Source organism: Microtus pennsylvanicus, chromosome 13 (genome assembly GCF_037038515.1).
Source record: "Microtus pennsylvanicus isolate mMicPen1 chromosome 13, mMicPen1.hap1, whole genome shotgun sequence".
NCBI classification, from domain to species: Eukaryota; Metazoa; Chordata; class Mammalia; order Rodentia; family Cricetidae; genus Microtus; species Microtus pennsylvanicus.
Genome location: NC_134591.1, coordinates 23,028,282 through 23,044,485, shown reverse-complemented (window position 1 = coordinate 23,044,485; position 16,204 = coordinate 23,028,282). Strand labels below are relative to the sequence as shown.

The 16,204-nt window shown below is 37.0% G+C and overlaps 1 protein-coding gene across 4 annotated transcripts in view; it reads right to left on the bottom strand.

Moving 5' to 3' along the window:
• Cntln (centlein) overlaps positions 1 to 16,204 on the bottom strand; it is a 248,432-nt gene that overhangs the window by 36,766 nt on the left and 195,462 nt on the right. For all 4 annotated transcript variants that reach the window (XM_075945720.1, XM_075945719.1, XM_075945716.1 and 1 more), the window contains one exon: positions 260 to 451. In XM_075945720.1, coding sequence (XP_075801835.1) covers positions 260 to 451 — 192 coding nt within the window. The remainder of the gene's footprint in view (positions 1 to 259; positions 452 to 16,204) is intronic.

The window sequence follows — 16,204 nt, the reverse complement described above, 5'->3', positions numbered from 1 at the left end:
GTTGAAGATTAGAGTAGATCGTGGCTGCTTTCCATGAGCTCCTACGGTATGCCACGGTGCTTATTAGTCTACGAAAAGGAGAAAATCAAGTAGCAACAGAAAGAGAATCCTTGAATGACTAAGTCAGATGCAATATTCATGCTTTTGAAATATTTTATCATGGTGACCTTTACTGAACTAAATTAGAATCAATTAAATAAACCTTTAAGGATTCAGTGATTCACGAGATGTTTTTGTACCTAACATACTGTATAATCACCTTTAGTTTACACTGCAATTGCTTCATTTCCAAATCCATGCTCCTTGAAGGACCCAGTGTGGTAACACGTATCTGTGGGGCTATTACTCTAGAAACTTCTTCAGCCAAGCTTGTGATGTCAGATGAAGACTCCAATTTCTTTAGCAAATCTTCTTTTTCTTTTCGAAGTCCAGCCAAATCAAGAGTAAGCTTCTTTAAAAGAGAAAGATATGAAGGTGATTAGAGCTAATCTATGATTGTAAGTATAAATTGTACAGGTTGGTCTTTCTCATGGTGCCCATTGCTTTTGTCTCACACACACGAGCGAGCCAGAAGTGCTCAACACAGATTTGCCAGCTCTGACTTCTGGGCGGCTGTACTTGTTAGGAGTCAAGCTGGAGCAGGACAGGAGAACAGATGTTAGTGTGTATTCCACTGGGTAGATCTTACTGCCCTCTGTAGCAGCCAAAACACTTCTCATTTAGCAACAGAAATGCAAAGTCCAATTAGCAGATGAGGCTTGTTAGGGCTGTAGTTAAAATAAATAGCATGCAAACAAACTCACTCAGTTTTATCTACTTGGTTGATTATTGATCATCTTAACTGTAATGTTGAGATAAAATCACGCTGAACTTCCTACATCTGACATTTAAAAGTATATTGTTGTTAAATCAGGCATTGGGACTGTTTCTAAGAAGGAGTGAAGAAATACCACCTTAATGTTTGTCCTTTTCCTTTGTCAGTCTAGTCAGCAGAACAGCATCAAATTGTACAAGCAGAACAGCTCGGAGCACTCTGTGAGTAGCTGCACCATGCCCCCCCCCAAAAAAACCTTATAAAATAAGCAGTCTTACACAAGGAACAATTACACAAAATGATTCTGAGCTCCCTCTGAGGAAAAGATCCTTCCTTGTTATGAATTCCAATTAGGAGTAGCAAATGATGTTGCCAAGAAGTTAAATTGTATGGTAATATAAACATGTGATATGCTATATTGAAAACTATATGTAAGCACAACTTACAGAAACTCTCCCAATACATTCATGTTTAAGTATGTCTTCGTATATATCAGCACACGCTGTAAATATGAACATTTAATACAATAAATTCACACCCAGACCTTCAAAGATTTGACAAAAGAATATTGGCAATATGTTTTAATAGCTTAAAAACTATTTGGCCATATTTTAGCATATGATCTTTTTACATGGTTCTATAGATATTTTAGGACATGTTTATTTATGAATTGCCCTTAATAATTAAATTTAAACTTGAACTCCATTTTTTTAAAAAACTGGGACTTTTCTTGGTATAATCCATGCTTGAATCCTAGTTCCTCTCACTAATTCTCTATGTCCATTCAATGTCCAGTTCTCTATATTATGAAATATTTATTTTCATTCTTCTGTCACTCACTCAATGCAAACTTTTATATTCCACTAAGACTACAGCTAGAACCCTTCTCCCTGTTTCCCCACCCCCAACCTTATCCTACCTTCATGCCACTTTTCCCCTACTTCCTAAACCCACACTACGTTTTTACCTCCTCTGAAGTTCCTACCAGGGTACTTCATGCTAACAGAATAAAGTTCAGCTGTTTGTTAAGAATAGAAGATTTAGCTTCAGTTTGTGTTCCAGTGATGTCACCTGAAGTCAGTCTTGCCTACTACACCCCAGGTCTGCCTGCCACCATTGTGAGAGCTCCTTCAGCCAATAGCTTCCCCATCTGAAGCTCAACACATAGTACTTAGCTTAGCTACCTGGTGCCTTTAAGGACAACTTGTGATTTTTTTTTAACAAAAATTTTGTTGCTATTTATTTATCTTTTTATTAAGCAAATCAATGTTTCTATTCTCCTAGATCCCACAGCAAAATGCATTTTCCTCATCTGTGAATCCTAGTATATTAAATATAGATAAGAATGGGTCTTATTGGGAGGTTTTGATAGAGGTATATAATGTATCTTGTCCCCCTCCCACCAAATCCCTTTCTCTTCCCAACTAGTGTCCTATCTGCTTTCAGGTATTTACATTAATTAATTAATTATGTTTTGTGACCTGGGAAGTTTAACTAACTATAATTATTGCCCAATGGGCTGCCATACAACTGAATCCTAACCTTCCATCACAGAAAGGAGAGGGACTCAATAAGCCCTATCCTTCCCTGAGAAATTAATGACAGTTAACTGTTAATGGAAACAGGTTCTCACAGGGTCATGCCTTCTTCTTGAGCTTATACAGAGAGTTAAGGGAGAGAAGGAAATATTTTCTTCAGTGATGTAGCCACTGATACGTTGTCCATGCTACTGCAGGGAGCTCCTCACCCATGTTCCTATATGTGACCATATTAACCCCCTGGTTTATATGCTCTTTGGTCTGTCCTAGCTACCCAGCCTGGGGTGAACAGAAATCTGTCTCCCCAGGAAAATGGTAAAGCACAGGCACGGAGTGTGAGTATTCCATGATTTCATTCACAGGTGGTATCTACAATGAAGCTGAACTCACAGAAGGTGGAAGCAGAATGGTGGTTACCGAGGCTGAGGAAAGGGGGAAAGGAAGAGATGAGCAGAGGTTCAACAATGGGTACTAAAGTTTAGCTGGATAAAAGTAAGAAGATCGGGTATGTACAGTAGGTGGTTATAACATGATAATTCACTGATTATTTCAAAAGACTAGAGCAGGGATTTTCAATATTTATACTATAAAGAAATGAGAAATGATTGAGCTACATATATTTAAGACAATTTAATCAAGATCCCATATGATACCCTATACTCACATAATTTTGTATCAAATTTTTATATTTAAATTAAAAATATGAAACACTGAAAAATTCTCCAAAAAGGGGAAAGAAAACTTTTTAAGCAACTGTAGGAAAGTGTGTGTGTGTGTGTGTGTGTGTGTGAACCATTCTTAAGTAATGAATAGGTGGCAGGCACAATTCTCAGATAAGGAAGCAGGTCCTAACACTCTGCTCCTCACAGTGTCCAGCCTTGTTTATAAAATGAGCTAACACTGTAATGGCTTGCATTGTTACATTAATTATGAAGAAATTCTGTGAATGTAATTAGAGCTCTTCTTCAAATAACCCGCAGTTAGGAATGTCCTGACTGATATTATTCTAATCAGGTGAGGCTCTAAAAAAAGGCTATGGACTCTCTTTGAGAAGGCGATTCTCCTGTTGACATGAAGTGAATTCCCATGTTGCCGGAGAACTATGCATACAGCTATTAGGAAAGGACCTACGGGAGGTGAATTAGATACTGACATGTTGCTAGTATAAAAGACCCAACAAAGCAACTTAGAGAAGAGTTTATTTTGAATCACAGCTCAAGGTTATAGTTAACTGTGGTTGGCGTGCAGGGCTAGTGTTATGTCAACTTAAAACAATCCAGAGTCATTTGGGAAGAGGACACTTCAATTAAGGAAATACCCCTACAATATTGGCCTGTGAGAAAACAGTATACAGCACTCTCCCAAGGCCTCCATTTCAGCTCCTGCCTCTAGGTTCCTGCCTCCTACCCTGATTTCCCTAGATGATGAATTACAAGCTATAAGTTTAAAGAACTCACTTCTTCCACAAGATGATTTTTGTCATGGCGTTTTATAACAGTAATAGAAGCTCTAAGAGATGATTGGTATCAGGTATTGGGAACTACCACAATGGTCTTGATCACATGTTTTTGGGAGGACAGTGGTAGTATTTAAAAGCTGGGCTGGAAAAGCCATTGAATGCTCAGAGCTCAATTGGCACTATGTTGAAGCTTGGAAGATAAGAATGTCTGGAGCGGTGAAGACGATGGAAGCCTAACTTGCCAAGTTTCAGAGGGAAGTTAGAGCCCCAGAAAGACTCAATCACGATGTGTCAATAGTCTAATAATCAGTGGTTCTGGTCAGCTGGGCCTGAAGGATCAGCTGTGATGAATAAGAGACCAGCATCAATGAGGAGAATCTTCAGGGAAATGTTTCCTCAGCATCAGCACGGAGATGCTAGGGTCCAGACAGCCAAGTCTGTACTTTGTACTGGCTGCCATATTTGGTAATGTGTAAGAGTCTTCCAGGTGACACCAGCTTTGAAGGTGTGAAAAGGTCATAGAGCACATCTGAAGCCTGGCACCATGTGGTATAGAGTTAGAATCTCTAAAGAGAACCCGGGACAGGCTATTGGTGAAGGTGGCACACAGCTCAGGGGCTCCAGCAGTCTGGAGATGCCAGCACCACTGGACATGAGAAAAGGACGGCAGCAGCCCTGGGGCAGAGCCAGCCTGAACCTTCAAGACATGGTCTATGTGCTGTGGCAAGCCTTTCTGAGCCTAGAAGTTTGTGAGTGACTGAAGCTTGACTTTTAGCGGTACACTGTTGAACTATGCTCGCTGCATTTGACTGCCATGATTCTTCCTTCTTGGACTAAGAATGCATGTAATTCATTTTTTTTTTTAAAAAAAACAAGAGTAAAGAGACTTTGAAGTTTTCAAGATGTTTTGGAATTTACAGAGAATTGTGAGTTTTAGAGAGACTCTGGTTATTTTAGAGAGACTTTGGATATTTTAGAGAAACTCTGAACTTGAAAGCAACTTTAGATGTTTTAAAAAGACAGAACTTTTAAGTCCTTGAATTTTTAAAAGTTGTTGAATTGTTTATGTTAGAATGTTCTATACTGTGATATGAATATTAGCATGCCATCTTGTGGATAAAAGAAAAAGAAAATATTGCAGTTGAATAGTCATCTGTTTTGTGTCAAACTGACAAGGGGTCAATTGTTCTGCATAGTTTTATGTCAAGATGACACAAGCTAGAATCATTTGGGAAGAGGGAACATTAATTTAAAAACGCCTTTAGGCAGGAACTAGGAACCCTAGGTAAGACGCTATCTACTGCTAACTAACACGCCTTAAAATCTGCACAATAACCCCAGACTGCACCCCTCCACCACTGGTTAATAAAGAAGCTGCTTTGGCCTATGGCAAGGCAGAATATAGCTATGTGGGAGAACTAAACTGAATGCAGGGAAAAAGAAAGTTGAGTCAGGCAGATGCCACACAGCCACCTAAAAAGCAAGAGGTAACAAACCATAATCCTCATGGTAAAACATAAATTAATAGAAGTGGGTTAATTTAAGATGTAAGAGTTAGTTAATAAGAAGCTTGAGCTAATGGACCAAAGAGTATGCAATTAATACTAAGTCTCAGAATGGTTATTTCATAAGCATCTGCAGCAGTTGGTGTGCAGACCCAATGGTCCAGGGGGACCAGTGGAATGGAGAATATTTGTAGCTACATGATAGAGGTCATTAGAGGATATAAACAAAAAAAGAGGATATAAACAATTACCTTTAAGAAACTGAGGAAAAGACAGACAAAAAATTGGAAGAAATCGATAAATCCTTAAAAGAAAATCAAGAAAAAACAAACAAACAGATAAAGGAAACTATTCAAGATCTGAAAAGGACAATAAGCAATGAATCCAGCTGAGCTGCTTTCTTTGTTAGCTTAGCAGAGGCACTTTGGTAGTCTTTCCTAGGCTTCATCAAGGCTCCATTATTCCTTCATCAGAGTCCCTTTTGGTGGCACTTGTCACTGGATATTGTAACTTGCCGTTTTCTGTCAGAATCCTGCCCTTGTTGGACCTCGAGGACAAGGAGGTGTTTTATGGATGACAAACATAAAGGAATTTCCCAGAGGGCATCGCACAAGTTCTAGATTGGCTAATAATAAACTATATCCAGTGTGAAATGAAAAAAAAAGAAAAGAAGCAATAAAGGAAACACAAACTGAGGGAATCCTGGAAATGGAAAATCTAAGCAAACAGGAACTACAGGTGCATCACCAACAGAATACATGAGAAGGAAGAGAGAATCTCAGCCTTTGAAGACAGAATAGAGTAAATAGATTCATCAGTCAGAGAAAATGTTAAATCTAAAAACTTCTTAACACAAAACATCCAAAAAATCTTGGATACTATGAAAAGACCAAACATAAAAACAATAGAAATAGAATACAAAGAAGAAACCCAGCTCAACAACTCAGAGAATATATTTAACAAAATCATCAAAGAAAATTTTCCCAACCTAAATAAGGAGATGCCTATAAAAGAATAAGAAGTTTACAGAACACCAAATAGATTGAATCAGAAAACAAAATCCCCTCACCACATAATAATCAAAACACTACACATACAAAACAAAGAAAGAATATTAAAAGCAGCAAGGGGAAAAGGCCAAGTAACATATCAAGGCAGACCAACTAGTATCATTCTCTACTTCTGAACAGAGACCCTAAAATCCAGAAGGGCCTGGGTTGATATCTTGCAGATTCAAAGAGACCACTGATGCTAGCCCAGATTGCTATACCCAACAAAACTATCAAACACCACAGATGGTGAAAACAAGATATTTCATGACAAAGCCAAATTTAAACAACTATCCACAAAAATAGCCCTACAGAAAGTAATAAAAGGAAAACTCCAACCCAGAAAGTTAACTAAATCTATGAAAACACAGGTAAATAGATTATCTCACACAAGCAAAACCCAAAGAAGGGAAACATACAAACACACACACACACACACACACACACACACACACACACACACTACCACTACCAGCACCAAAATAACAGGAATTAACAATCACTGGTCATTAGCATCCTGATGTTTTTCTATCAACTTAGCTGCTACACATGAATCTACTGATATTTTCATTATCATGAGGCTCCATGGTTTTGCATTCAATGCCCACGGCTGCAGCTGTGATAAATGGGTTTAAACTAAGTCTCTACTGTTCTATTTACGAACAAAGACCTGGAAGTCAGATGTGGGGTGAAAACCTGCTATATCAGAGAGGAAGGGAAGCAACCACTTGACCTTGCTTTTTGGCTTTGATAAAAATCCAATACCCATCCATGACAAACGTCTTAGAGAGATGAGGGGAAAAGGGGACATACCTAAACATTATAAAAGTACTATACAACATGCTAATTGCCAACATCAAATTTGATGGAAAGAAACTCAAAGCAATTCCACTAAAATTAGAAACAAGACAAGCTGTCCACTCTTTCTATAACCGTTCAAGAAAGTACTTGAAGTTCTAGCTAAGACAATAAGACAACTAAATAAGATCAAGGGGATACAAATTGGAAATGAAAAAGTCAAAGTATCGTTATTTGCAGATGATATAATAGTATACATAAGTGACCCCCAAAACTCTACTAGGAATCTCCTACAGTTGAAAAACCCCTTAAGTAAAGTGACTATATTACAAGATTAATTTTTAAAAAATCAGTAGTCCTATATACAAATGAGAAATGGACAAAAACAGAGTGCAGATGTAAATAGAGAATACTCAACAGAAGAATCTCAAATGGCTGAGAAACATTTAGGAAATGTTCAACATTCTTAGCTATCAGGAAAATGCAAATCAAAAATATTCTGAAATTTCATCTTACATCTGTCAAAATGGCTAAGATCAAATGTAAAGCAACAGCTCATGGTGGAGAGGATGTGGTACATATCCTAAATTTTGCATCTTTCATACCTACAAAAACTGACACGTAGACCATACTACCAAATTTTGTTGCCAGCTCAGGATGCAGTTTACCTCCTTTGACCCACAGTCTCATGAGTTTCTGGGTGCTTTTTTTCTGAGAAAACATATCCCTAGGCAGGTAACCCTTCCAGGGGAAATCTCTGCTTCAATTAAGGTTGTAGCATGAGAAATAAATTTGCATTTTCATAAAGTATGAAATGGGGGTATCGCCTTTGGATACCTTTCCTAATGTTCCAATGAAAAGAATAAACTTTGTTTCTAGCAATACAAATGCTTTTTTTGTCCATGTTCTCCTTTTCTGTGATTTTTGAATTTGCCCTTATAACACACTTCACTAAACTTGCCATTTTTATGCTCGTTCTCACTGTGAATAGGAATAAGTGATCTGAGTTGTAGTCATGTAATTTTCTGAATGTTGTTTTGAAATTTCCTCTGCTAAAGGAATGAGTCCATCAATTTTGAACTCAGCTGTTGTGGAATAATCTTTTTGTATACTGAGAAGATGTGTCTTTGCAAGGCACCTTATGATTGGTTTAATAAAGCGCTGAATGTCCAATAGTTAGGCAGTAAGAAGTTAGGCAAGACTTTCTGGCAGAGGGAGAAAAGGAAATGAATTTTGGTGCGAGAGAGACACCAGAGGACATGGAGAGGAAACAGGAGGAGCAAGATGGAAGAAATGTAAAAAGCCATGAGGCAAAACATAGATGAATATAAATGGGTTAATTAAAGTTATAAGAGCTAGTGAAACAAGTCTAAGTTATGGGCTGAACATTCATAATTAATAGTAAGTATCCATGTTGTTTTTGTGAGCTGGCAGTCCAAAAAATAATCCATCTACACTTAGCCGCATGGAAGTTCTCATCAGGACATGGGCAGAATTGAGCCAGATTCTTTTCAGAACATCACACTGAAATGGCCCCTAGCTCAGTTCTTGATAGAGTTCTTGTTTCCCTATGAAACCTTGCAAGCTGGTCCCCCACTGTCTACCTTCATGGTGGGACTGCATATACAAATCACTTTTATTATTCTGGGCTTCATTATAATATTAAGAGTCTGGATTTATAATTCAAAATCAAGCATTCCTTTTTTTTGGTATACTATGTGGCATAGGTATTTTCAATGATAAAGAAGTTAAAAGCTTTGCCTTTAGGAAGCTAAATATAGGCCTACTAATACTCAACAACAACAAACTATTGAAATTTATTAGCTATACTTTGCATAAATACAAGGAAATATCTATTGCAAAAAAAAGTCACCACAGAGTTAGCAGCTTAGAAATAATATCTACTTAATAATTCCTGTCTTCCTTGGGTCAGGGGACAGGCACAGCTTCGCCAGGGTCTCTTATCAGATTATCACAAAGAATATTTCTCTTTCTTAGCATTGTGTTGGCCAGAGAGTAGCTCACTTATCAGTAGCCAGGAAGAAAGCAGGTATAACCCTCAAATGCATGCCCAAAGTGACATACTTTCTCCAGCTACACTTTGCCTTTCTACGTTTGCACCAGTTTACAAAATAGTGCCAACCATTCAGGGGCGTTGTTCAACACATGAGCCTGTGTTAGACATTATCTTAACAATAATAGTGAGTGTTTTAGAGAAGTAGAAGCAGAAGGAGCTGCTGTTGCTCTGTATCCCTGTGATATACTGTGTCCCCCATACTAGGGACAACATCACTTGTTCACACAACCATGCTGCCTTGAGCTTTCACACTGGAGAAGCTAGCAGCCAGAGCATAGGTAAGTTACTGCAAGGCAGTCCTGAGGAAAGTGAACTTTTTTCTCCAGAAGGAAACCCAGGTAAATATTTAACATTCGAGCATGAATCATTAGAAAAAGGAAACAGGACAAATCAAAAATTGGGTCCTTTAGAATATTGAAGACCTAAAATAGAGAAGAAAAGCATTTACAAAGGAGTCTGAACCACTTCAGTAGAGAATGATTTGCAGCTTAAAGAAGGAAACCCTGAGCATGAACCTATTCAATGACCAGGATGCTGTGTGCTGCATGTGGAGAGAAAGCATCTGAGTATCCATATGCCGTAGAAGCAACATTGCGCAGAGAACAGAACAGGGTACAGTTAGAATGAAGAGTGACTCTGGATCATCATTTTTTTGTGCATGATAACCAGCATAGAGCATTCAAAGACACTGCTCAGTTTGCCATTTATTTTTTGCCACCAGAGTAAAAATTTAATCTAATAATCATTTCTACAAGGTAAAAGGATTTGCTTTGACGGTAGGACCTAAAAAACACAAATGGAAGTTCTGAACGAGCAGCAAAACAAAACATGTGGTAGGACATTATGGTTGCAAACAGAGCTTTGGGAAGCTCTTGGCAGCAAAGCTTGGTGGCAGAAGAGCCCTTTCCTGTCCCCACTGGGACAAAGGTCAGAGAACAGCCAGAGTAGCCAGGAAAGTATAGCTCCCTCCTGTAGCTACACTGTGGTTTCTGCTGAGACACAGAGACAGACAGAGAAACAGAAACACAGGGAGAGACAGACAGATGGACACACACACACACACACACACACACACACACACACAGAGAGAGAGAGAGAGAGAGAGAGAGAGAGAGAGAGAGAGAGAGAGAGAGAGAGAGAGAGAGAAATGACTATCTGTGTGTCAGATTGGCCTCAAACTTTGATCTTCTTGCCTCAGACTCGCTGTGTTGGAATTATCGGAATATGCCACCACACCTGGATCCCAGGGTGTCCAATCTTAAATTCTTATTAGGAATGACATAGGACACTGATGCTGAATAAAAATCAAAATTCATTTATATCCTCTCAGATTATTCTTGTTCATAATTACAGAGGCAGCAATTTAAAACTATTACAAAAATTTTGCCATCAGAACTGTCTTGGAGTAGGATAATGGAGAGAAATTAAAATTTCATTGTATCTGGTGACTTTTACATGGAAGAGCCTCATAAATGCATTCTAAATTTAATAACATTTTACTGGTGGATATAATTAATATTTTCTTACTCAGAATATTCCTCATTCATAGGGAACAAAACTGAAGGATACAAAATTATGTGTGTTTTCCTGTCAAGATTAGTTTCCCTGTCAAGCATAGTCACTGGTTGATCATATGAATTATCAAGACTATCATTTAAGCTTTTGGTCACTAGCACACATATTTCTACACAAGTACATATAAAGATAAACAGATTAGATTTATAGCTTTCAAATTTAGTAATAAGAGTTCTATGTTTAAAATATGACTTTTTTGTTTTGATACTTGAATCCATTCAAGATTCAAAAAAGAAACAGAATATCACCAAAAAAGTATCTTAGGCAGAAAGTGTAATTATCTATGTAATGAAATATCGAATGAAAATTCTACTCAGTTACAGCTTCACTCACAAAACCTCTTTTCTAATAGATGCACTTATTAAAAGCCTAAAGTATGTTTCAGAAAATGTCAAGCAAATGAAGGTAATGTAGAGGACTTTTCACCAATGCTTTTGCTAGTAGTTAGACTTCAGTAGCCTTTAGAGACCATTAAGTACCCTTGGCTAATTGGCCAATGGTAAATTAACCCCCTTTTTATTCCAGCAGCACTATTTTAACATCCTTAAACTCTGTCAGTGCAGTGTGTGAATGACAAAATAATATTGTGCATGAATAATAAGCAGAAAAGTTAAATTACATTTCATGTTTCACATGCCATACCTGTGTCAGAGAACTTTCTTTTGAAGTCACTGACATTCAAGTTTCTTAAACAATCTCTTGTTGACATCATTCTGAGGCAAATTTTCCTAATTATTGTTAATTGCCTATCAAGGAAAAAACTCTTTTCATGAAGTGCAGTTGTCTAGCACGGATGAAGTTAGCTCTGCTGTGCACATCAAAGACAAAGCATGGCACTAAGGCGCTACTTTGCTATAAGGTCATATTAAATATGGTGTGCAATTAACAAAGTGGTCTTTATGCTTCTGGAAATGCAAATCTGTCTTGATGTGTTCAAATTAGATTTTATCATAAAAATATGGGTATCTGCAGATGGATAACAGGTAGGCTACTTTCACTAACATTTATGAAGAGTAAAATTAATTTAATGTTCTTACACTTGGTAATATACGTACTAGATAATGACAACTCAAACAGGGTTTTTTTTTGAAATATGTTTGAATATACTTTCTCAGAATAAAAACACTACTATTTTAAAATCTCAAAATTTTCAAATTTGTTTATTAACATTTTAAAATTTAAAAGTAGCCCCCCAAACATTCAACATTTATTCTTAATTGGTTTGATGGTTTTGATATTATAGAAAGTTATAAGTTTCTGGTAATGTTGTGTATTTCCAAATAGTCAGAATAACTTAAACTATTATCAAAATTAAACTGCATCAGTTCAACTTCTGGTTCCATAAGTATGTGAAAAATCACAGATATGAAAATGTGATACATGTAAAATTTGGAAGTTAACATGAAATTGGCAACAAATAAGAAGAGCTTGTTTGTTGCTTTGCTGTCATTTCAAATGCCATGTTCAAGTTAACTGGAAAGAGAGATGCTCTATCACAACACATACTTGGAACCAAAAGTGTACCATGACTACCAGAGATTTCTTAATATCCATGTGTAAGAATCAGTGTCAACCCTTTCGACTAACCACAGGCCAGACCTGCTTCCATTGAATGCCTTCCTCCAGCAGGAATGAAAGGGGAGGGCAATCCCATCTGGGTATGTGATGTCTTTTTGAGCACATTGTTCTCATGTCATTTCTCCTTCATCTACTGTGGAAACTTAGCTAATTAGACCAAGTACTCAAGGGTACTGTTAGCCCCTCCATTTTTAATTCTACTTGTCTCTTAGTTTTTTGTCAACATTTTTTTTTTAGTTTTTGAAATTATTTGGGGGCAAGGACAAAAATACCGATTCCCCAAACACACACACACACACACACACGATCATTGACTAAACTCAGTGTATGATCATTTAACAAAAGTGAAAGTTGTTCTAGGGTGATGTTAACACTGTTTCAGTATAGGACAACTGAAAATTTTTAGGTGAGGTTATATTGACTGAGCTATCGGGCACAGAGGAGATCAAACTCTAGAATGTCTACTCAAATCTATTGATTATTTCCTCATTTTCCTCTAATTAAATTCTGGTTTTCTTTTTTAAAAAAATGAAAAAATTGAAGCATTATTGGTTTTCTGTCCAAGTAGGATTATATTACAAGAATACTGATTTCTATTATGTTTAATTACTCAAAAGGCCTTTGTTGGCTTGCCCAAGGAAATTAATGTCCACACATATTATTGTGACTAAAGGTCAATGACTCTAGACAATCACAAATTCCTCATAATATTTAATTTCTATTAAACCTTAAAATAAATATGGCTATGGTGCTTAAATAGGTTTTTATTGTTGTTTGTTTTTGCTACCAAGGGTCAATTGCAGGGTTTTAGACAGGCTAGGTAAATACTATCACTAAGCTATGTTCCTGGTTCCTTAAAATATTTTAAAATGTTGTTATTTTATTTGTGTCTTAAAAACCTGGTGTAGGAGGTTCTTCTGTCTATGTGTTTCTTTCATTGGTTGAATAAAGAAACTGCCTTGGCCTTTTGATAGGGCAGTACTTACGTAGGCAGAGTATACAGAACTGAATGCTGGGAAGAAGGGCAGAGAGAGAGCCACCATGGAGCTGCCAGGTCAGATATGCTGAATCTTTCCCAGTAAGCCACGACCCCATGGTGACATACAGATTATTAAAAATGGGTTAAATCAAGATGCAAGAGTTAGCCAATAAGAGGCTAGAACTAATGGGCCAGGCAGTGTTTAATTAATACAATTTCTGTGTGATTATTTTGGGTATAAACTAGCCGGGTGGCCAGGATAAACAAAGGGTCCGCTCTCCCTGCAACAAAAACCAAGGCAGGCAGTACCCCAAGAAAAAAATATCTGAAGATGACTCGTGGCTTCTACATACATGCATACACATGGCACATAAATAAACATACATTTACACACACATATCAAAAAAGGGAAGGGAATTCTAATAGAAGACAGATAAAATAGGACATGAGGTTAAATGCCTATTATTCTAGCATTTGAGAGGTAGAGGCAGGATCTCTGTGAGTTCTAGCCTGGTCCATATAGCAAGCTTCATGTCCACATTGGTTCACATGATTTCAAAAGCAGCTCTATCGAATTACTCAATACTTTCAATAAACTGCTTTCTCTCTTTGACATTTTAAAGTTTTCTTTTATTTTAATGGTTTTCTCCATGCACACAACTTTCAAAATTATTCAATTCAAATGCCACCTCCTTCAAAAACTTTACTAAAGAATGACAGTAAAATGATTGCTCCCTCCATAATCTTTACATATACGTGTACTTTACGTATACTTTGTATATGAAGATACGCACAACCATAACAATAATATGTATAAATACATATCATAATTTCCTTCGACTGTTATACACATTTATTGATGGAGGGTGCTTGTTCATTTCTTGGCCACCCAGACCCAAAGTAATCACAAGAAATTATATTAATTACAACACTGCTTGGCCAGTCACTTAAGCATATTGCTAGCTAGCTCTTCTATCTTAAACTAACCCCATTTACATTATTTTATATTTACCACTAGGCTTGTGGTTTGCCAGTAAGGTTCCTGGGCATCTGTCTCCTTCAGCGGCTACATGGCATCTCTCTCTCTCTCCACCTTCTATTCTCCTCTATTTGCTTGGAATTCCCGCATTTCTCTATTCGGCTAAGCCACTGGCCAAAAGAGTTTCTTTATTAACCAATGTCAATAAAACATATTCACAGCATACAGACAGGAATCCCATATCACCTCCCATTTTCTGTCTAGTTAAAAAGGTTTTAAATTTAGCATAGCAAGATTACATAAAACAAAACAGTTCTCAAGCAAGAATTATAGTTATAATACTTAGTCTATTTACATTTGACAAATTAAGGAAAATACTCTATCATTTATCCTATCCTTGTTAGTCTAAAGTTTTATATCTAATCTATCTTTTACCATAACTCCTTAGTTATGGTATAACTATAAATATCTGTTTTTCAGCTCTATCAATGACCACAGAAGGATATAAACAGAGGCTGCATATGTGTTTCCTGGCCACCCAGATCCAAAACCATCACACAGAAAAAATATTAATTATAATACTGTTTGGCCAATAGCTTAAGCATATTTCTAGATAGCTCTTACATCTTAAATTAACCTATTTCTATTATTTTGTATTTTACCATGAGGCTTGTGGTTACTGGTAAGGTTTTAGCAGGTGTCTGTCTCCTTCATTAGCTACATGGCCTCTCTCTGACTCCACCTATTTTTCTCTTTTATCTCTGCTTGGATTTCTGCCTTGCCCCACTCTGTCTGCACTGCCATAGGCCCAAGTATCTTCGTTATTAACCAAAGATAATAAAACATATTCACAGCATACAGAGAGGGGAATCCCAGATCACATATTCAACTCTCATATTAGTATCTTAAATGAGAAATAGGGATCATATTTTATTCCCTATTGAGAATTTTATTGTAATATGAAATGTAGTATAAATAAAAGCATTCATTCATACACACACACACACACACACACACACACACACACAAAACAATGTTTAGTCATTGAAAGAAGGAGTGAAATGCCTATGAAACAAAGAGGACAAACAGGAGGCATGGATGGGAGAGAGAAGGCTTATGAATGTGGTGTGTATTGGGTATGGGGTGGATATACTCAAAGTGCACTATATGCCTGCATGCAAAGGATCTTATGTAGCCTGTGCAACAAAATAAAGCTGAAAACAAATTCTAAAATAGTAAGTACAGCTAAATATCACAATTCATAACCCGAAAAATGTTCTAATTTGTCACCTTCCAGGAAGATTGGTAATGTAATGAGACAAATGTATTTGAAAGTATATCACTACAGAGAAGAAACATTGCTGTAAATAAATAACTGCAATGTCTCTCATAGTTTCATCATAAACAAAAATTAAGTTTTAAGTTGATGCTATTCAGGCTATATTTTCTTTTGTATATTTCCTGCTGTAAAGTCAGAAGGACAGAATATAAAAAAAAAGATTTTCTAGCACACAGTGTTCTAAGTAATCATAATGGTCACTAACAATCAGACCCAGATATTCTGTTAACAAATATCACTCAGTTCATCTAGAAGATCGGACATAGGAACAAGACAGTCACGTCCAATTCCACATGGATTCTGAGCTCAGATCCTGGATTTTGCACAGTTTACCTTGTGAACATGATCCGAGTGACATTTCACAAATTCCTGGATAAATGTTGCTACACTCTGCCAGGAGAGAGACAGGCTATGTCATGCACAGATCAATAACAGCACTGCGTTTCATCAGCCTCAAAATAAAAAATGCTTCATCTGACAAAAGCCATGGCCCTAGAGAATCTGACATATATAA